The following is a 23203-nucleotide window of genomic DNA, read 5'->3' as shown; positions in this document are numbered from 1 at the left end:
TAAACTAGACTCAAAAAAAAACTTCTAAATTCAATGTATGTCATTTTATCACTAGATAAATCCTTTATTTTTTTAAGTATCACCAAGTTGAATTTTTGGAGTTTATGAAGTTAACTTTATTAATAAATACTTCTTATTTTTTAATATATGTCATTTTTTTTTTTACTTTTTTTCCTAATAAATTTTTAACTTAAATATCACATTTGCCGTGCAAATCTAGTTGATTTTCGTCCCTCCCATTAAAAAATGACTGCGTTTTTAAACAAAATTTCATATTCATGAACCTTTTGAAAAAAAACAATACAATGACTAAAACAAAAAAAAACACTTATATGACGAATTTGATATTTAAGACTAAATTTTATATGTGAGTTAGATTTTGGGGTCACCACCACAATTAGGAGGCGATAATAAATGGCGGGAAAATCGTTTAGGGTAACTTCACCTCTCTAAATCCGCCACTGTTTCCACCGTCCAGTCTCACCGCAATTCCTCCGTCTCCCCCTCTTACGTTACAACTAGCATTCTCTCTCAGTCAATCGGTAACTGTTTCGGTTATTTCTTCGTTTAATTGAAAGATGAACAACAATGACAATTGGGAGGAGGATGAAGAAGATGACGAAGAGGACATGGAATTCTCGAGAAATTATTTTCTAGCAAAGGAATTAACATCTTCAGTGAAGAAATCCAAACACAAGATTACTGACATCGATGTTGTTGATGAACAGGTAGATACCAATTGATGAACGAAAATGAACTTTATTTTTTCGAATTGTTGCTTATACTTTAACTTTTGATTTTGTATGTGATTAGGAATTGAGAGATGCTTCATTGCAAATTCAACCCAAGCATGAAAATGAGATTGCCGTTCTAATCGATTCCTATACATCTATGTATCCTGAATGGCTTCTCTCCCTAAGGTATGATTCTCTTTTACCCCTTTCATGACACTGACACGTCGACACTGATAATAATTTGAGAAAATGACAAAGTTGAGTGTAATCACATGTGTCGGTGTCAGACACTAGAAATGTCGGTGCTACGGAGTATTGGGGTGAGAACTATGTTTAGTGTTTGTTTAACACCACACCAGAAAATTATGTCATATGCACCTAAATTTGTGTTCTTGATGTTTGTTTCGGTTGAGCATGACTTATTCGCGTATAAGTCGGCAGACAGTAGAGTGTTGTGAGTTAGTAGAACCGAACTGCACAAGAGTATTGAAAATAAAGCTTTGTACTACTCTGTAACCCTAATTCTTTGCATGATAGAAAAGTGCAACAGTCCTTCGGTTGTTGGTGACATAGGCACAATTGACCGAACTTTGAGATCAATTGTGGTGTTCTTGTGCCTTTATCTTCTTTCTTTAGAACCTACTTGTTATTCTGACTGTTTTTACAATAAATATAGAATTTGTGATGGATGGAAAATGAAGTCAAAGGTTGAACTGAAGTATGAAATATGAACTACATAAGCGGTTTTCATAAGCTACCTGAGAATTTATTAAAATAAATGAGAAACAACTTATGCACATATCATGAACTATTTTTGTTTACCCTTGCAAAAATTTGCACACAAATTATATCATGGGATAAGTTCAAATAACCTATTTTAAGTACGCTTGGCTTTTATCCTCTTTATTTCTGTATAATGTATTATAGCTTGTCGAATAAGACTTATATGTTCAAAAAGTGATTTTAAGATGTTCGTTTTGAAGTTTATCTACCTTGGAAAATATTGTGACCTCCACTTATTTTTTTCCCGAATGAGTTAGATGTGGGTTTGCTCTTCTAATGTATGGCTTTGGGTCTAAGAAGGCTTTGATTGAAGACTTTGCTTCAACGACATTAACCGAATATTCTGTAGTTGTCATTAATGGGTATCTTCAGGCCATTAACTTAAAACAGGTTTGTTTCCCCCCTAACATCTTCCATTCCACAGAAGCATGTAATTATAGATATTTGGTAGTGTAAAGGCAAAAATGGAGACAAATGAATGTCTTAGTGAAGGATAACAAGCGTGCTATGCTCTAAGCTTTATTTTTTCTTTTTAACATATTAGGTTCTAATAGCTTTAGCTGAACTTCTATGTGACCAATTGAAAGCCAAGCGCAAGGTTTCCGGCCGGCAGCCATTCAATACTCAATCTATGGAAGATCTTCTTACATTTTTGTATGAAGCGGAAGTAGAGGACACCGATTCTTTCGTTTGTGTAGTCATTCACAATATTGATGGACCAGGATTAAGGGACTCTGAAACCCAACAATATCTCGCTCGACTGGCTTCTTGTACCCATATTCGCATTGTTGCCTCTATTGACCATGTCAATGCTCCCCTGTGTAAGTTTAGTTAATACTGCGACATTATCTTGTGCTGAATATATTCCTTGTAAATTGTTAGTGTAATCAGTCTTGCCATATTTCATCTTTAGATAAGCCTTGAAGTTATGTTTGCTTGAATTACTTTTCCAGGTTTGAATTGTTCTATTATCATCATCTGTTGAAGATTTATATTGGGTGTTTCAACTTTGAATTGTGAATAGGAGCTTGGACAGTGCAATTTATATAATTAATCTGTGTAAAATCAAAGATTTTATTATTAATTCACAATCAAAAAGTCTGAATGCATTTTTAAAACATATAATTGAATTTTTTGTTTGAATTGTGCTGCTTATTACTGGATGTGCTCTGAGGATTTGATCCTATGTTTTTACCTCGATTCCGTTTAACTGGAAAGTAGGACTAAGTGGCATCCCCCTTTTAGACAGCTGAAACACCAAAACTTTTCTTGGTCTTGAGACTTAAAATTTCTAGTATTGTTTATTTGCACTTCTTCTTTACAGTTGTTTGCAGGTAAGAAATGAACTAGATTAGAACTGACTGCATTAGAGAAAGTAGGAGTGACACATATTGAGCAAAAGGTGGTAGTATGACACCTATAAGATAGTTTGGTCTAGTGAGTAAAAAACCAATTATAAGAACTGATCAAATGAAAAATAACATGCACTTTCAGGAGGTGAAGATGATTAAGAAAAACAGCAAAACTATTAAAAATTACTTGGATCTAATGAAATGGTTGCTCCATTCCCATTCCCAGGACTTGGTTTTGATAGAATATAGTGGCATCGTTTAATCTATGTAGGAGTAGAGAAATGACTCTTGTTGCAGTAGGGAAAAAATGAAGTATATGTGACTACATGAAGGATTCTGTTATCTCTTCCTATAGCTTAACAGTTACATGTTCTGTTGGCAGTTTGGGACAAGAATATGGCTCACACACAGTTCAATTGGTGCTGGTATCATGTTCCTACATTTGCCCCATATAAGGTTGAAGGCATGTTTTATCCTCTGATTCTTGCACACGGCAGTGCCAGCCAAAGTGTCAAAACAGCTGCAATAGTTTTGCAAAGTTTGACACCCAATGCCCAGAGTGTATTCAAAGTTCTTGCTGAATATCAAATTTCGCATCCTGATGAAGGCAAGTTTCTATCATTATACTTGGATATTATATGCTGTTCTTTTCATATATAATGGTTTCTCAAATATTTTTTTATCCCTCCAGGAATGCCAATCAGTGATCTATACTCAGTCTGTCGTGAACGTTTCCTCGTTAGCAACCAGGTTACCCTGAATTCTCATTTGACGGAATTTAAAGACCACGAGTTGGTCAAGACCAAGAGGCAATCCGATGGTCAAGATTGCTTGCACATACCTCTGACAACAGACGCACTTCAAAAAGTTCTACTCGAGATCAGTTAGTAGCATGGATTATGATTCCAATGATATTGTATGGGGGCAAACAAATTAATTCACACAATCATTTTCCAAAAATGGATGATAGGTATTGTATGGGAACCTAAATATTTGTATTTTCCTGCCTGTTTGTGAAGAAAATTAGTTATTTAGATTAGTTTTTGTTCTTGATCATTTCTGATTCGTTAAAGGTGTGACTGAACTAGCTGCTACGTCTTTCGGATTGTTTCCATGAGAATGCTTAACACTCTCTGGTCTGCTATGATAATAAAGCGTCAAATATGAATATCACATATTAAGAAGAAATAAAAGAGACATGTCCCCTTCTCAACCTGATGGAATGGACCAACATGTCATGAGAGTAGAAACCAAGTATTTTTCAATCCAAATCACATAACATGGGTGTATGTTGTATCATCAATGAATAATTTATAATTGTTTTTGATAAGGTCACACCAATAATATTCAGAGAAACATAATCACTACAATTTTCGTGTATAACTAGATTGTACTTAGTTTGAATAATATTTAGTATATAGCGCAAGTAATGGGGTGATGTGAGTTGTGATGTACTTGAATACGCGTATTTGAAAGTTTGGTATTTGAAGGCCACACTTAGTTCATAAAGATGAATGTTTACAGCTTGCAAAAAACATGTCCAACTTTATGTTGTCTGGCTTGACTTAGTTTTTTTTTTTTTTGATAAGCTCTGGCTTGACTTAGTTGGTTGAGCATCTAATACGCCTAAAAGAATTATTAATTATTAATACATTTATAAAAAGAATAATAGTATCATATTTTTGGGGTCTACTCTTCATTTAAGTCAGGCTTAAGCCATGTTATGGAAAGCCATTGAGCCATGGTTTTTGATAGGTTAATTTTCTCTAGGTTGATTAAGGGAAAGTGGAAAATGACACTTAGATAAATTAAGGTGTTGTACTACCTGATCATATCTGATTAATGATTATGAATACATATATTGACTCTTTCAGAATAATTTGGAAAATAAAATTTGAGCCGTCACGCGCTTGAATGCATTCATGAATAATCATGACTTGCTCCAATGAATCCAAATTCATCTTTTCAATGAATGAATTAATCAAACTTAGTCTCATACACTATGATGCTCAAAAAGTTCTATACAAAGATTTGGTCATAGGACATAATCATGTTAAATGTCACACGAAATAAATCATTGAAAAATTGGCCAAGTTTTTTAGTAATTTTGGTTTACATGTTTGGATTGATTAGAATTTAATTGATGAAAAAATTGAAAATACTCTTAATATTTGGTTTGTTTTCTTTGGAGTATCATTTAGTGTTCTCTGAAAGAAACCCACTAATATTTTCTCAACACTCGAATTCGAGACATGATTGATGACATTCGATTTGTTCAGATATGAGTTATATTATTTATAATATTCATCATCCTTTTTGAGCACATGAATTATATTATTGATGAAAATTTTACAAATTGAGATTTATGCCGAATGAATATTTTAGATTCAATGTCGAAGGATCTCATGATTGAATCACCGGTAACTCAATCTGTGAAAGTCTTATAAGTTATACGCAACTTAGGTGACAAATTCATCAAAGAATTTTACTATAATTTGAAAAATAACAACATTATTTTTACTGAAATGTGAGCTTTTTTACATTGTATGAATATTTCAGTATCTTGCTGCTTCATGAATCCAATACGTTTGCCGATTTTTTGGTTCATCATGGGCAATATTTTTTTTTAAAAAAATTTCTTTTAATGTTGTTAATATTTTATTAGATTGAAATTAATTATAAATTATAAATAAATAAATAAAAGAAAAAAGACACTACTCATTTATTTTTTTTACTCTCTTTTCCCTTTGATCTGATCGCATGGGCAGTGATAAGCACGCGCACGGATGAGAATGGCACTTGATTGGGTTGATTGGTTCCATTGATTACTTGTAAATGAAGGCGACAATTGCGGGTCTTTCAAATTGATTTCAAAGGATTAGGTTTTTTTCTTTGACAAAAAGTTTACAATCATTTTTTCTTAAAGAAAAAGATTTACGTAGAAGAATTGAAACATTGTATTTTTGCTGAAGAAAAGAGTGATACTGATTGCTAACTTTCCATTGAGATTTGAGCTTATGACATGACTTTATTCAAATAACATTTTTTAAAAGAGAAATTATAACAAGAAGCACGTTTGTAAGGGTAAATTATAACTTTCCATATTTTTCATGTTACAGAGAAATAAAAACTTTCCATATTTTTTCATTAAAATTAAGGGTATAATTGAACGTTCAATTAAAAATGAGGATAATTTCATAATTGCTACAAGAAGCACATTTCTCTTTTTATCTCAACTCCCTCTCTTAGAATTAAGATTTGGGTTGTCTCACGAATGTAGCTCAAATGATAGCTATCAGAGATATTATTGGAGTGGTCGGGGTTCTAACCCCAGATTCCACATTTAAATGTGTGAGTCTAGTCACGGGACTACTTGACAAAAAAAATAATAATTAAGATTTGAGTATAACTCAACCATACAAAATCGATTTGTAAGGTGTCAATTATCTGATGGATGGCCGATCGAAAATCCAATAGCAGACGGATCAACGGATCATGGAGGAGACTGATACTATATTAAAATTGAGTATTAAGCCTAAATATTTCCCCACAATTTTCCTTCAATGATCAACGCGTGTCATCAACATATTGGAGATTAGAAAAATATTTGTCATCCCCTCTATAGCCGAAGAACCTCCCCAAATCCATTGCACTTCACATCAACAAATTAAACCCTCTGACCGCTATAATAAAGATGAAGGGCGACAAAAGTTCTCTTTACCTTAAGTCAGAACCTATCTCAAATTCTAATGTGAACTATCTTTCGCCAACATAATTTTATAGAATTGAAAAAAATATGATAAACATTTACATCTAAAAATGTTCGTAAAAATTGTTTTATATAAATATTTTGATAAGTATTAAATAAAAAATTCAATTTTTTTATGCATTATTTATTACTACTAGTTAAGCCCAATTATAAATCTTGCTCATAAATACAGAAGTCGTCAACACACAGTGATAATGACATTGACCGCACCGCACACACCTTGTTTAAGCCAAAAAGAAAAACTAAAACGATTCGTTTAAGCCACGTCATTGCATCAGTTTAGTTTTTTCCTTTGTCGTCAAAATAGGAAAAAAAAACCAAATAGCTTCATTTTCATTTCATAAAATTTCCATTTGCGCTTTTTTCATTCTCTCTTCAACAACAATGGAATATTTACATCAAAACGCTCCGATCCGCGTCGTTTTTGGATCACAATCAACACCATTCCAATTCATCTTCTTCCCTCATTTTCGCGCCTGATCAACAAAACGACATCTCCGTTACGCCGTTTCGTTCTTCTTCTCCGTAATACAATCTCTTCTCCAATCTCAATTTCACTGCGTTTCGTTTCGTTCATTCCATGTTTTTTAATTAATTTCAAATCTGTTTTTATAGTTTCAATTTCAGCAATATCGCATTCATGATTCATCTCGACAATTGCCGTTTTTCTCGCTATTGGTTTTCATTTTTTTTCTAATCGGTCAACATCGTTCAATGAATCCTTTTTTATTATTTTTCCATTCCAAGTAACTTGTATTGATTATTGATTTCATGTTTTCTATATTTTTCGATCTTTATTGTCGATACATTGTTTGTGGATGATGGATGAAAATGATTGATTGTTTGTAAAGCCTGACTCAACTGACAATGTCGATATTGTTAGGCCGAATATCAAATTCGAGATCTCGTAGTTGTATGTCTGATGCCTGAGTTTTAGGTTGTGATTGCGATTTCGTAAAAAAAAACACGAAAATGCTTGATTAATAATTGGTGAAAATAGAAAAATATGATTAATAGGTTAATTTTTTTAATTTGTTTATTGATTTATTAATGATTAATGTGTGTTTTTTTGTGTGTGCTTATTTAGGATTTGATTGTGATAGCAAATAACGAAAGATTAAAGCAAGAAATAGAAGCACTCATTGTTTTGGGATTGGTATAAAAGGTGATTGATTATTTGGTATTGAGAATTTGAGGAATTTAATAGGGGAATGAACAATGTCTACTAAGAATGAACATCATCATACGGTTCCTCTTTCGGTTCTTTTGAAGCGGGAATTGATGAGTGAGAAAATTGAAAACCCTGATATTGTTCATGGTCAAGCTGGGCAAAGCAAGAAAGGAGAGGATTTCACGCTGTTAAAGTCCGACTGTCAGAGGATGGTTGGTGATGGGGTCTATACGTACTCTGTTTATGGGGTATATTTAATGTTTCTATCACCTTGTTTTTTCAGATTCAATCACTGGTTTTCTTATTTGGACTTGATTGGTTACATGTTTAAATTTGATGAATTTTATGCATTTTCAGATTGGACTATTTTCTAACTTAATATAGCTTTTCAATTAAAGGAAATTTATGCTTCTTAAACCTATAATATATTCAAAAAATTCCTGATAAGTTTATTGTAGAATTTAAACCTAAGATATCCAAAAAATTGAGATGTAGAAGCTAAATTAAATTTATAAGAGTAACTGTTGATTAAAATACTTGCAATAATTACATGATTAGTGTTTGGAAAGTTTATCTCAACTGTTTCGTATTACCATTCTATTCTATGGCATGATTTAGTGAACGAGAAAAGAAAATGTGATTATGTATGTCGTTGCAAGGATGGAAAATGCTAATGATTTCATCCTGTGGAGTTTCTACTTTTGATAGATTTACTGAGAGTATTTTTTTAATGTACTTGACTTTTAGTTCATATTTGAGTTTGACTATGAAAACTTAAGAGTTTAGTCAGTTGCATATGGTATCTACATCAACATGGAGATCTTGAATTTCTGATTTTTATTGCTCTATAATAATGAAGTTGAACAGTCCCCCTCTTGTTATGGTTTTGTTTGTTTGCACTCATCTTTGTTGGATCACAAGAAAGATTTTAGCCATTTATGCACTGAATGTATTATAGTTATTTTTCCTAGATTTTGCATTTTTTATGTGTTTTTCCCTGGTTTCATTTTCTCACGTGGAAGTTTTACTTACAGCTATTTGATGGACACAATGGATCTGCTGCTGCTATTTATTCTAAGGAGAATCTTCTAAATAATATTTTAAGTGCAATTCCTCCAGATCTTAACCGAGATGAATGGTTAGCAGCGTTGCCTAGAGCTATGGTTGCAGGCTTTGTAAAAACTGATAAAGATTTTGCTGAGAAAGGTATGGATAATTTATTTCTTTTATTGTTTGCTCTGTCGTCTGTTAATGATTTGTATAAGAAGTAAATTAATGTGCTGCAACGACAAAGCATTTGTAAATATTTATATTTTAGTTTTCATCTATCATCCAGCGGTCTCAGAATAATTATAGATGTTAAATAATGAAAAGAAAAAAAAGTTTGCAGATATGTATGCTGAATATGCTCAGAGCTCACTATATTTGAAACCTTGGTATATTTGTATTTCTAAAATCTCTGAATATTTTGACACTAGATTCTTTTGAGAGCAAAGCTATCGCAATATTTGACACTAGATCCTTTTGAGAGCAAAGCTATCGCAATATTTGACACTTGATTGTAAATGTTAATACTTAATAGATGAGAAAATTCCTTTTCAAAGTGGGGTGTTTTTTTATATAACCATATTTGTGAGGCTTTTTGCAAGTGGGTACCGGCATTTAATGACTCACGTTGAGCTTTTTTACATGTTTTAGACTCTGGGCATGAATCTTGCTTGTTAAGGCATCAGGTCCAACTTGCTTTAACAATAGGACATTGCTTTTGGCTTGAATATGCAAATTTATCAAGAAAGCCATTTTTTTAACAGAGTTTAAATCTTAAAATATCATCGGACAGGTTTGGCAAGCAATTTATGTAGTTTGACACTTCCTTGATTAAAGCTAGTTAAGTTTGTACACATGTAGGAGATATAATGTTTGCTTGGTGGTTGGGGTGGCGGAGTGATAAGGTGAGAGCGTTCAATCTCTACTCCCAACATATTACTAACATTTTTTTACTCATCATATGTGGTTGCAACATCAAGCAATGTGGTTAGCAACATCTCATAAGTTGCAACATCAATCTCTACTCATCATATAGTTAGCACATGATTTAAACTGTGGACTACATCAAGCAATGTGGTTGCAACATCTCATAAGTTGCTGCCACTGTTGCATCATACTTGATCTGATCTGAGGACCTCATTGCTCCACATCAAATCACTATATCCACAACATGACTGCGACCATAACCACAATTTAAAATCACGTGCTAGTTTTTGACATGTCAGAGTATTATATGGTTGATGAAGAACATCAACTAGTAATGGAGGTTATTAAGATGGTGTGACTGAACTGTGATTGATAGTTTTATACTTCTGAATTAATGTTTTTCAATTTTTAATCTAACAAACGTAGGGTTCAATTGGTTTGAGCTAAGGGTTAAAATGTGTTTGAGGTCCCGATTTCAACTCCGGCCAAGGGAGAAAAAGTTATTAATCTAACAAACTACTAACAACTACAACTAACATTGCCGTTTCAAAAAAATAAGTTTTTTCAATTTTTATATTTTGTCATTACAGGACAAAAATCAGGAACAACTGTCACCTTTGTGATTATAGAAGGATGGGTTGTAACGGTTGCATCAGTTGGTGATTCCCGTTGCGTACTAGAATCTTCTGAAGGAGGGATTTATTACTTGTCAGCAGATCATAGGCTAGAAACAAATGAAGAGGAGTAAGTTGTAAATTAGTATATTTTTTTTTTAACATCTGTTTGGAATTGTTTCGTTATTAATAGCATCACCTTTTTCACTTTCATCAGAAGGGTTCGTATCACTTCAAGTGGGGGCGAGGTTGGTCGTTTAAATACAGGGGGAGGTGCAGAGGTACATTCCCTTTACATTTTTCCTTTTACACCATATGGTATATTACTAATATGGCTAGCTGACTAGATTAATGATTTTTGTAGGTTGGTCCGTTGAGATGTTGGCCCGGTGGCCTGTGTCTTTCACGATCTATTGGAGATATGGATATTGGTGAATTTGTTGTCCCTGTACCATATGTAAAACAAGTGAAGGTTAGTCACTATACACAATCATACACATAGGCCAGTGTTCAGCTAATGTTGATACTTTACTTTCCATTTGCATTTTGCACCCCGTTTTCTCTCAAGTTTACTTATTCTATATATTACTTTTCTCTTTTGTTTAATCCTACACAAGCGTATAAAAAAATAATCTTTCACATTTTCACCGCCGTCTTGTCTTTTACATGCATGTATAGTTTCTCCTTAGCGAAAGCTTTTTGCTAACTAACCACCATGTTTTAGAAACTTTGAGGATCAAATGATTGAATTCTTTGGAGTGGTTGTGAAATTGTTGCCTGTTTCCAAGAAATCCTTATGTGTGCATCTTTTTTTTTGAATGAAGAGTTTAATTTATTTCTTTCAATTCAGCTATCCACTGGTGGAGGCCGTCTTGTTATCTGTAGTGATGGTGTCTGGGATGCTTTAGCTGCAGAAGTGGCCCTTGATTGTTGCCGTGGCATGTCAGCAGAGTCTTCTGCACCACAGATTGTAAAGGTGAGATAACTGTACATCTTTTGAATCATTTTATGATTTCTTTTGTGGCACTGTTTTGATCTTGGGTGTAATAGTACTCCCTGACTTCAACATCATAAGATACCTTGCTTACATTATTAGCTTCTCCTGACAACTTATTCATATAGTGGTATGAAACTATGAATTGTGTATTTCTTCCCTTTGTTCCTCACTTCTCTTTCTAATTTCAGGAAGCTATACAAGCAAAGGGACTTCGAGATGATACAACCTGCATTGTTGTTGATATATTACCTCAGGAGAAGCCACCTGCTCCTGCGCCACCACCAAAGAAGCCAGTGAAAGGAATGCTCAAGGCTATGTTTCGTAAAAAGTCTTCGGAATCATCTTCTATTGACAAAGAATACTTGGAGCCAGATGTGGTAGTGGAGCTGTATGAGGAAGGTTCTGCTATGCTTTCAGAGAGGTTTAGTTTTGTAATAGCTGTTGTTAAAGTTCGCAGCTTACGCTTTATTTTTCTCTTGACAATTGAATGTTTGTCTAAAATGCAGGTTAGAAACAAAATATCCACTATGCAACATGTTCAAGTTGTTCATATGTGCAGTATGTCAAGTAGAAATAAAACCCGGAGAGGGCATTTCCGTACATGAGGGTGCAGACAACCCTCGGAAAGTGCGCCCTTGGGACGGACCTTTCCTTTGTTTTAGTTGCCAGGAGAAGAAAGAAGCCATGGAAGGGAAAAGAGCATCAGGTATTTTGACAACTCTTCATTTCTGTCCATCTTACTTGAAATATGTGTCCATAATTTAATCCCATATTTTTGTCTTTTGATTTCAGATAGAAATAGCAGCGGAAGTGACGAATGAACTCTCATGTATATTTGCATTTTGAGAGTGATCAAAATTGTTCATTGGACGGAAAGTTCGAACCTCCTGACTCCCTTCTATTATCACAGGGCCTTTATGGATCTAATTTGGAATGCCTCATGAAAATACCCAACAGCAGCTTGTTAGAATAATTCTAACATGGAAGTTTGGAATGGCAACCACCCAAATTTTGTGAAAGGTTGAGTTATAATTAAATGGCAGTTCACAATAGGAAGTGGGAGTTTATTCATTCTTTTTTACATATTTCTTTTCTGGGATCAGTTCATTGTATATGGATCATTTGGAATCACATTTATATAGACCTTTAATGAAAGTGGTCTCCCACAATTGTAATGTGATACAGGGAGTTTAATTAGTATTCATAGATCAATTATACTCTAGGATATAGATGTTTATACTTTTTTAAATGATGCATTCTTTTAACATCTGATTTTGATCATTCCTTTTATTTAATAACATTTTGATAATTTCTTTTGATATCAACATTGGGTCTTTTAGCTTTGTTGTTGCCTTTATTGTTGCTCTTGGGGTGGGGAGCCTTTGTCTGTCTAGATAATAGAAAATGACTACAAACACTAAATAAAATGATGGGATTTCAAAGTTGACTGAAAAAGTAAATAACAATGAATAAAAGGATAGAAATTAATTAAATTGAAATGGTTTTTAAATCTGAAATTGAAAACTATTCTAATTTGAAATGAACTTAAATTATAAAATTAATTTCAAATGCATTTTACTGAACTATTTCAATATTTTTCAGACTTTAAAGTAGATTTTCTATTAAATCTTAAGCAAGCTTTGAGTTTTGTTGACAAAAATACCTTAAGCACACTTGATTCCTAGCTGTACATATATAGAAGTAATGATATCTTCTGTTTTAATGTATTTTGTGTTAGGTAAATGGTGTTCTCTATTGATTCACACAAGGCAATGTACCTTATATAGGTAAGTTACAAGGGGAATTACAACATGCTTAAGCTACAAGCAACATTTGGGCTTAAGCATCGCGCGCGCAATTATGAGCTTCGCAAAGCCCATTAGTTTACATCTAACATTTTGATGAATCTATTTGAACAATCGTGTTTATGTATTTTGGTGTGTCATGTCATACTCTTTTGGTTTTGCCTGAATATCCCCATCCCCATAAACATAATAGTCTGATTATAATTCAGTTTTGATCACCTAAAGTAGAGGGAAAAGAAAGATCGGAAAATTGATCTTCTCCTAGATGTGTTTGTGGTGCAAAAAATAAGACAAGAGAGGAGAGAAAAGATAAATATAAATATGAAAAATACAAAGATGGTGTTAAAGAGTGTCTTTAGAACATATATATTTAATGTTTTTTTACTGTTTTCTTATATAAATCAAGACGACTGTGTCAAAGTGTCTCCGATATTTATAAATGAAGTTGTGTTCTTGAATTTGTTATCATAATTTTTTAAATATTACTATCATAGTTTCAGGACAAACATGACATAAATGACTAAAAGTTTAAGAATAGAGAAAATAATTTGTTTTTATTAAATAGAAAAGACCTCTCATGCTAGCCTAAATACACTCAACTTTAAAGTTCTCTCCCTTTAAACAAAAATGTCTATTTCAACATTTCCTTTAGACCCCATCTACTATTGGAGAGACGTGTGTGGTTTTCAAATAGATCTCTAATCAATATTAATGCCATATTTTCATACATTTTTTTAATAGATATCTCTACTATTTTCTTACATAGAAATTCCTTTATTCATTTAGCTAGTTACTTAATAGATATCTCTACTATTTTTTTACATTGTAATTCCTTTATTCATTTAGCTAGTTACGGACGCTTCTTAATCACTTATCTTCAAAATGAGGAAAAGATACACACACAAGAAATTTAGAAAATGAATTTGAGTGGTGAGATGAGCTTATATCCAACCAAATAATAGCTCCATGATTAAGATATCGACCTTAACCATGCTTATAAAATTCCTTTGTTGCATGGACCACCGTAAAATACACGTGTTTGTGGGCGTCCACCATCCCCATCACTCACTATTTTTTTCTTTTATTTTTTGTCTCCTACAATCAATTTGACAAATTAAAATACAGTCTTTGGAAGTTCACTCACATGACTCTCCCCTCAATGACAATAACAACATCTTTTTCTTTGAGCTTTCGTGTTCATTAGTTAAACGTTCACTCACAAGGCAGTATTCCCAACAGTTTGGTGATAATCACCGATCTTTTGCAACAAATTAATTAGTGTTAGGAGATTGTATAAATCATGATGTGTACAATGAAATCAATTATTAAATATCAAAGAAAAGATTAGAAATATGGTTGAGAGGTACGTACTTTGTCCCTTAATATGTACAATTTCACGTCGACCTCTATGGTGTACAAGTGCATAAGCCTTGCAAGGTGCATGAATAACTTTATAACGAATATAAATTTTACAAAATTTACAGTTGGATTGAAAATTTATATTATGTAGATTGTCCATATAAATTTTTAAAAACATTGAAAATTATTTGATGTGTTATTGAGACACACCAAGATTAATGGTATTCAATAAAAAATTCATAAACCGTTAATTTTGATTAGTCTCAATAACACATCAATTGATTTTTTTTTTAAATTGATATGGATGATCTATATAATATAAAATTTCAATCCAACTATAAATTTTATAAAATTCGTATTCGTTATCGAGTTATTGACAAGTACGTGGTGCACCATGCACCACTTATCCAACTCTTTCATTTTAGCCAAAGCACAATTTCACACCTAATAACAAAATTATATGGTATCATGTAAGAATAAATTAGTTAGATATTAAATTTGTCTACAAATTTGTCTACTTTGTGTATATATAAATTTCAAAATTACTCGTTAGTTAATATTTTAATTTTTTTTGAACAAGTAGTTAATATTTTAATTAAATAATGACATAAGAAATATTAGTAAATTGTTCCTGTGAGTATAATTCATTGGTAAGAAGTAACAACATTGCATCTAAATTAATAAGAAGTCCTTAAAAAAAAAGGTAATAGTAAATTAATGCATCTAGTAATTCATGAATCAAATTATTTTAGAGACAATTTTTCTTGCTTGTATTTATGTTAGGGCAACAGTTCATATTTATATCCCTTGCCTTCACTTTTGATCACTACATAAACATTTTAAATGTGATCTGAGATATTCCTCCGGATCTCTATACCACAACACAACCCATTACACACGTGCACTCACACGTGTTAACTACAGTAGCATTTTACAAAGTAAGACCCTAAATATACAAACTATACAAATAATGTTGATTTCATGTTTTATGGGGACTTTAATTTGGTGGAGCAATTTTCAAACTCTTCATGTTTTATGGGGACCTCTCAGTGATAGAATGAGACTTTTTAAAAAAATATTTATGCCTATGTTTAGGTTGGTCAAATAATGCAATCAAGAAGAATAAGACATGATATATTAATTAATATGTTCTTTTACGTTTATCTCTGTGAAAAAATCTAAAGTATATCTTGTTCATAAACCTTATATACATAAATAAAATAAGTAGTTTTAGAACTTTTAACATTGATCATATCTGATCAGAACTCTCATGGCCAATGAAATTAGGGATGGCAACGGGCGCCCATGGATGCGGGTTTGACACTTACCAAACTCACACCCGAAATCATCACCCAAACCCAAACCCAAATCCAAAGGCTATTCGGGTGGCAAAACAACACCCACGCCCACACCCATTGAGTTCGGGTTTTTTCCACCCAAACCCAAACCCGCAGCACATTTGAAAATAACTTGCAAATTTAAGAAATTAAATTACAACATAGACTTTGAATTAAATTACAACTAAAATTAAGGTATTTCAAGGAAATTCAAACATAGACTTTCAAGAAATTACAACATAGATTTTCAAGAAATTAAATTACAACTAAAATTTAAGGTCTTCCAAGGAAATTGAGGGAGACTATGGGGGTAATTAGGTAATTATAAAATATTTCGGGTGAGTGTATGGGTTTCGGGTGTGGGTTTGACTGATACCAAACCCACACCCATATTATCGGGTGTCACCCGAACCCAAACCCAAACCCAGTCAAATCGGGTTTCGCCCGTTGACTTGGGTTTGGGTTCGGGTGGGTCTCTCGGGTTTGGGTTTTTTTGCCATCCCTAAATGAAATGCATATATGCCGGTGGTGAAGGGGGATCTACCTACAGATGTTCTGACGTTCAAATCAGTAATTGTGTAAAGTGAAAGATTCTGAGTAAAAGATTCATTACTTAATCCTTCCACATGAGAAGAATTCATATAGTCATCAGCGCAGAGTCAAGTTCATCAATGTGAGGGCAGATATTGCGGCCTTAATGTTGATGACAGTTAAAATAACGATTAAAAAGTTATAATTGACAATAAATTTCAATAATTTTGATGTCGGCCATTACAGAAGAACCGACTTCTGCGACCGTTGGAGAGGAACATATGACGTTGGGTCAATGCGTTATTGGCCGAACTCGATGCTAAATGGACCGTGCTCAATGCTGAGTTGGACTTAGGTCAAGAACAATTATTAATTTCATAGAGCCCCTTGAAATTGTTTTAAACAAGTCTAAGTTTATAAAGTGGAATCCGCCATGCCATACCAATCCCATATTGTATTAGTGGACAATTTTGGAGCTTTGTGACCACACATTTTCCCAATCCATCACACCGCAATTGCTGGTGGACCTTGTAAGGACTAAGGAAAGACACAAATATAGAATCAACCTATTTTTCAACACAAAAGAGTGTGAAATTTAGGGATATGGATTTCCTACGGTAATAAAATCATGCAGTTAGTCGCTGTTTTAAATCTGGATCGTTGATCTGTAATCGGATAGTTTCAATCATGTAACACAAATTTCTATAATTTCTCACAGTTTAAGATCTCAACCACTCATTTTTGATCAGACAGCTGTGATCAATTACAACGTCAAAACTGTATGGACTTTTACGACATGAAATCTAATTCCGAAATTTAGCATCTCACCAATCATCTCATTCTTTAGTGTCACCGCCAAACACTCGTGTGTTAGTTGTAGTGCAACATAAGACAAAAAACAACATTTTGAAACTAGTAATAGTGCAAGAATAACACTGGTCATATTTAGTTATTTATACATTTAAGTTTGGTCTATCTTTTTTTATAAGAAAATTGTTTAATTTTATTATGAGTTATGGGTGCATCATGCGCACGTACGTCGATCGATTTAATATACTTTCTGGAAAATATATGTAATGTAATGAAATTAAAGTAAGATCATAGCTAGGATTCTAGGAACCACGTGACAAAGAAATTTGGGTATACTTGTATGTTTTTTATTTATAATTGCAATGTAGTGCTTTTGACTTATTAATACAATTTTTACTTGGTAATCGCTTTCACCTTTATTGGTGCAGTATTTTTATATATATAATTTTGGTATTATAATGTTTAGCCGAATATGACTACATTTTTTTATGAATGCCTACATTGACTAGCTACGAGAGTTTAATAATATTGCTGTTGGTGTAAGCCCTAGAGGCCAATTATTTATAATTGCATGATACTTGTATTGGATAATTTACTTATTAAATAAAGGATTTTCTTTATTATGTTTATGTGTTAAATAATAATAGAGTTCCTAGAATAGTAAGTTCATTGAATGGAACGTTAAGTATGACTTAATCGTGAGAGTCCATTACACATAAGAACACTATTCTTAAAACATCCGTAGTCGAGCTTTAATGTGAATTGGGATAACATCAAAACATAGAGACTATTATGTTGATAGACTGATGATCACATCTCACGGATCATAGATAAAGAGTTATCAAGTCTTCACAAAGATATAAATATTAAGAGTAATATTTATATTGGATTGACCCACCATGAGAATACTACATAGTATGTTATGAAATGTCATAGGATATTCTCATAGTGATAAGTGGTGTATTCCACCCTTCGACCTGAAACCACTATGTACCCTAGATGCAGGAGTGTAATACCTTGTTGCCATTCAAACGTTATCCGTAACTGGATAATTATAAAGTTTGTTAATGGGTATCCCACGAATCATGCTGAGGGACATGAGTGACCTAGATGGAATTTGTCCCTCCTACATAACGGGAGATATGTCTATGGGCCCAATATTGAACTAGACAAGGATGACATATTATGCCTTGTGTTCAATATAGACATGAGGGCAAAAGGGTAATTGTGCACAAGATATTTATCACGGAAAGGTTAGTCAGATCACGTGACATTCCTGTGACTTGGGTAACAGTGATGTGTTGCTAGATACCGCTCACTGTTTATAATATTACGATTAATATTATTGCCAACGTCATAAGAACCTACAGGGTCATACACATAAGGACAGTTAAGAAGGAAAAAATAAGTAAGACTTATTGCGGGGTGCAGTTAGTGACAAACGGTTATTGGGCTTGAGAAGCCCAATTTCGTGTAAACTAAAGACCTCATAAGAAACTCTATAAATAGAGGCTTATGAAGTTCAGTAGTTACGTTTTTACAAACCCTAACCGAATTTAGAGAAATTCTGAATTTCTCTAAACCCTAAACCGCACAAAATTCTCCCAGCCTTCATCCAAGAACAACTAGCACTGTGAGATCGAAGGTTCCTGTTCGTGTGGACTAAGTGGAGGTGCTGCAAGTGCGGTGCTTGTGATCAAGAAAGGCGGCCACAAATTTGTTCTTCAAAGGTAATATTCTAGACCTGATCATACTCATTCACAAGAATCCATTGATGGGAAATTTTAATTTTAAAATTCCGCTGCGTTTATAAAAGTGTTTATGAATCGATTTCTCAACAATTGCATGTTTGAATTCAAAAATTTAGTTAGACTCAATTTGTTTTTCTTCTCTTGGTTGCCTTTACCAATGCACCGTGGTTTAACTAACTGTATGGATTCTACAACAATTTTACGTTGATAATTTTAATTAATATTCAATTTTATTTTGTTTATTAACTAATACTCAATCTTTTTATTAATATTGAATATAAAGAAATTTTACCAATCATTCTCAAACACATTAATTTTTTTTATCATTACTACAATAATCTTTCATTTAATTTAATCTAGTGGTGAGAGGTTTGAGTAGTATGCAGGAGGTCATAGGTTTGATCTTTCTAGCACCATTGTAACAAAAAAAAAAATTAATTATCTTTCATATTTCACTTTTTCTTACTATAACATATATTACTACTAATCAACTTGGGTTGATCTGGTGGTATTGACTTAGGACCTGAGAATGTACTCATCCTCAAAGTCTCGGGTTCGATTCTCTAAAATTTCCAAACATAAGAAAAAGTTAGTTAACAAAAACTGGTATATTTTATCTAAGTTATAGATCTGATATATATGTTAATTTTTATTGATTAAACCTTTTCTTATATTTAAAACTAAAGGTGAAGTAATATAATATACATTACCGACTATCTAAGCAATTAATTATTTATTCTTATAAAGAAGTTTCAAAAAGACCAAATGCAATTTGACAAATACTCTCACTCTCTTCTTTTCCTACTTTTTGATTCGTCCTTTATCCCTTTCTTTTTAAACATTCCTTCATATATATACACACAAAGAAGAAAACATCACAATTCCTTTCTCTAGCCACTCAAAAGAAGAAAAAAAGAATACCATATAGACCAATAATTTCATAAATAGCACCAAATCTTGTTTTAGTCTTCAAATCAACCTAACTATTATGGAAAAGCATATTGAAGTAGAAAATCAACAACAAAAATCATCACCACCATCTTCACAACAACATTCACTATCCTCTTCTCCTTCTCATGAATTTTCCTTCACAATTTCACACAACACTTTCAACACAACATTCCTAAATAATAATAAATCAAAATTCCCTCCAAATTCTCATGCAGCACTTGATTTATCTCCAGCTGATGAAATCTTTTTCCATGGTCATTTACTTCCTCTTCAAATCCTCTCACACTTTCCTTCATCGATATCACCTCGCTCTTCGATAAATTCAATGGACAGTTTTACCCTCCCTATAAGAGAATTATTCTCAGAAGAAGATGAAAATCTCCCAACAAAAAACCATATCAGTAGCAGCAGCAATAGCAGCAGAAGTACCGAAAACAAGAACAAAAATTCGGAATCATCAAAAAAGATAGATGGTAAGTTCAAGTTTTCTTTTTTATCATTTAATTCAACAGAAGGGACGAAAGGGTGTCATAAAAACAAAGATGATAAAGAGAAGAATAAGAAAAAGCTTAGATTTGATTTTGATGTGATTCATGCAATGAAAAAATACTTAAGAATGGTGAAGCCACTTTTCAAAAGAGAGAAAATTAGAGTTCATAAAAAATCTTATTCTTATACATCAGGAAATGTAACTCCTAGAATTAATAAACAAGAATTTATGAAAGGTTGGAATTGGAAATTAGGACAATATCATTCATCAGCACCAGCATCAATGAGAACTTCTCCATCAAATAGTGGTGTTTTGTTTCCAACTACACCTTTGACTCCTGCTAGTGATAGTACCATGGAAGAGTTACAAGCTGCTATTCAAGCTGCAATTGCTCATTGCAAAAATTCATATTCAAAAGAAGAGAAGCTTAATTAATTGCTGATTTTCATGAATCCTAGAGATAATTATTTTTTTGTCCCTAGAATTGTATTTTTTGTTTTCCTTATGTGATATTTAAATTATTGTGTACATAAAAATGTGTTATTATTATGATAATGAGATGAGATTCAAATGGAAGAGAAATATTTGTGCCATCTTGTAAACCAACTTGTATTATTTTAATATCTGGTTTTTTATATTTATGAATTTTTGGACTCTTCAGCTATATGTTCTGTTTCCATTAAGACCAGTGAAAGAAGAATTGCTATCAATCAAGAATACATTATTTTCATAGTTAAATAAAAGAGATATATCCAATAGTAAAAAAAAAAGAGATATATCCAAATGCAACTAGCATTTTTTTTTATTAAAAAAATCCTAGTGAGTCCATATGTGGGAATTTTGACATGATTAATATTATCTCTGACATTGTCTTTGGACATTCATCCATAACAACCTGAGCATTTGTGCGGCTATGTTATTTATTTGGTTAAATTGCATTTTTGTCCTCTGAACTTTTATAAATTTGTGATTTTGATTTCTTAACTTTTTAATAATATTTTTAGCCCTCTAATTTTAGTTCCTTAGCAAAAGGTTAATCTCTACAGATTTTGACCAAGTCAAGACACACGTGAACAGTGACTCACATGTCATATCAATATGTGATGTGAGTCATTGTCCATGTGTACGTTGACTTGCAGATGTGGCATGTGAGTCATTGTTCAAGTGTGTGTTGACTTGATCAAACTCAGTAGGCCAACTTTTTGCAAAATGAACTAAAATTATCAGATCAAAAATGCTATTATAAAAATTAAGGAGCTAAAATTACAAGTTTGTGAAAGTTAGGAGGCTAGAAATACAATTTAGCCTTTTTATATTCTTTCATTTTGCTTTGTGGTGGTATTTTATTTTCCTTCAAAACCATATCCAATTCTAGTTCCACTGAAATACACTAGGACCAGGTATACTAGATTGAGTAGATGATTCCTTTAGCAAATGATGTGTTCTTTTATGTCACAATCACATATAAAAAGTTGCATGGCTTCATCCATGCATTCCAAAATTAATTCGTCAAAAATTGATATAGGTTAGTAAATTTTATGGATTAAAATTGGGTGAAGATCAGACAATTCATATTTTGATACCCTAAGATCAAATTTAAAATATAAACTCAAAAATATCAACTCACCAAATTTGTCTCTAGTTATTAATTGCAGTGACTACATCATTTTGTCACTAGCAAATTTAGATCTATATGGTTATGACTGTTGGTTGACAAGTATATTCATAAAGGTTGTGAACAAAGTTCATGGCACATTTAACAGTTATGAAAGCTCAGTCTATACCCACAAAATCAATCATTTGTCTAGAGAAGCCTAAAGAATAGAAGTATCATATTATTATGTGTTTATTATATATTTAGTTTAAACTAAAATGTTAGTAAAATACTAGTAGTCTTAAAATTTATTTGTGTAATTTAATTTTAAAAGTTGTGTGAGCAATCGAGTAACTATAAAAAAAAACTATCTTAGCAATATTCATGGTTCTCTTGAACTATGAATGACACTTCATCCATAGAAAAACACGATATATAAAATATATTTTATTTAAAGAAAAACACGATATTTAAAATATATTTTTTGATTAAAAAGTATGCTAAAATAAAATTTATTTTAAAAAATAAATTTATTTAAATATTATAAATTTATAATTTATTTAGTAGTAGTTTTAATAATAGTGGTTGTCGAAGGTGGCATTATCTGGGTGTTATAGGGAGGTGATCAGGGGGCAGTTGGTCACAACGATCAGAGTGGTGTTGATGTTGGTCAACGTGATGGTTGGTGGTGATCAGATTAGTGATCGAATGTGACTAGAGTGGTGTTCAACTAGATGTTAGTGGTATTTGGAGTGGTGATCGTAATGGTTAGAGTGGTAGTTCGCAGTTGCTTGTGGTGACATATTAGCGCGCGTTAGAACAAAAACAAATATAATACATATTTTTTGTGGTTTTGTGATTTAAGTGATTTTTTATTTAAATTAAGTGAAAAATTATTTCAACTTCAATTTACCAAAAATTTTTATTTTTGAAATTTAACTTCAATAATAAAAAAAATCAGAAACTTTGAATTTGGTTGCTCACTCTTTGCAAGAGCAATCATTTTTTGGACTAGTCACCGTTTCTTTGATTATGTTCCTCTTTATATTGAAATTTTGATTAATAATGAAATAAATTAAGTTTTGTTTTAAAAAAAACTTCAATAATAAAAAAAATCAGAAACTTATAAATATCTTAAATTAACTCATTTAAAATGATGATGTTTTCTCTCCCGATCCCCC

The 23203-nt window shown here is 32.4% G+C and overlaps 3 protein-coding genes across 3 annotated transcripts; all 3 read left to right on the top strand.

Moving 5' to 3' along the window:
- Positions 1–373: 373 nt before the first annotated feature.
- Positions 374–4404, top strand: LOC123898049 (origin of replication complex subunit 2). Its single transcript, XM_045948900.1, has 6 exons — positions 374–728; positions 814–920; positions 1775–1907; positions 2062–2338; positions 3252–3476; positions 3561–4404. The coding sequence occupies exons 1-6, from the start codon at positions 579–581 to the stop codon at positions 3755–3757; spliced, it is 1089 nt and encodes a 362-aa protein (XP_045804856.1). The 5' UTR covers positions 374–578; the 3' UTR covers positions 3758–4404.
- A 2488-nt stretch (positions 4405–6892) lies between these two features.
- LOC123898041 (probable protein phosphatase 2C 12) lies at positions 6893–12715 on the top strand. Its single transcript, XM_045948890.1, has 10 exons — positions 6893–7163; positions 7726–8057; positions 8844–9015; positions 10374–10527; positions 10615–10678; positions 10762–10869; positions 11248–11373; positions 11583–11815; positions 11901–12100; positions 12187–12715. Exons 2-10 carry the CDS (start codon positions 7857–7859, stop codon positions 12213–12215), a joined length of 1287 nt encoding a protein of 428 aa, XP_045804846.1. The 5' UTR covers positions 6893–7163; positions 7726–7856; the 3' UTR covers positions 12216–12715.
- Positions 12716–19663: 6948 nt separating this feature from the next.
- Positions 19664–21073, top strand: LOC123898031 (BRI1 kinase inhibitor 1-like). The gene has a single exon (XM_045948879.1). It carries the CDS (start codon positions 19976–19978, stop codon positions 20861–20863), a length of 888 nt encoding a protein of 295 aa, XP_045804835.1. The 5' UTR covers positions 19664–19975; the 3' UTR covers positions 20864–21073.
- The last annotated feature ends 2130 nt before the right edge of the window (positions 21074–23203 follow it).

Source organism: Trifolium pratense, linkage group LG1, assembly GCF_020283565.1.
Source record: "Trifolium pratense cultivar HEN17-A07 linkage group LG1, ARS_RC_1.1, whole genome shotgun sequence".
Classification (NCBI taxonomy): Eukaryota; Viridiplantae; Streptophyta; class Magnoliopsida; order Fabales; family Fabaceae; genus Trifolium; species Trifolium pratense.
The sequence above is the reverse complement of the archived record's forward strand: the minus strand, read 5'-3'. Positions and strand labels throughout refer to the sequence as shown.

What these genes read in the sequence shown, in the direction of transcription:
- LOC123898049 (XM_045948900.1), top strand. Translation starts at nt 579, where the DNA reads ATGAACAACAATGACAATTGGGAGGAGGATGAAGAAGATGACGAAGAG. An exon ending in TCGATGTTGTTGATGAACAG is followed by an intron (nt 729 to 813) that starts GTAGATACCAAT and finishes GTATGTGATTAG; the next exon opens with GAATTGAGAGATGCTTCATT. An exon ending in AGGCCATTAACTTAAAACAG is followed by an intron (nt 1,908 to 2,061) that starts GTTTGTTTCCCC and finishes TTAACATATTAG; the next exon opens with GTTCTAATAGCTTTAGCTGA.
- LOC123898041 (XM_045948890.1), top strand. Translation starts at nt 7,857, where the DNA reads ATGTCTACTAAGAATGAACATCATCATACGGTTCCTCTTTCGGTTCTT. An exon ending in TAAAGATTTTGCTGAGAAAG is followed by an intron (nt 9,016 to 10,373) that starts GTATGGATAATT and finishes TTGTCATTACAG; the next exon opens with GACAAAAATCAGGAACAACT. An exon ending in ATACAGGGGGAGGTGCAGAG is followed by an intron (nt 10,679 to 10,761) that starts GTACATTCCCTT and finishes TGATTTTTGTAG; the next exon opens with GTTGGTCCGTTGAGATGTTG.
- LOC123898031 (XM_045948879.1), top strand. Translation starts at nt 19,976, where the DNA reads ATGGAAAAGCATATTGAAGTAGAAAATCAACAACAAAAATCATCACCA.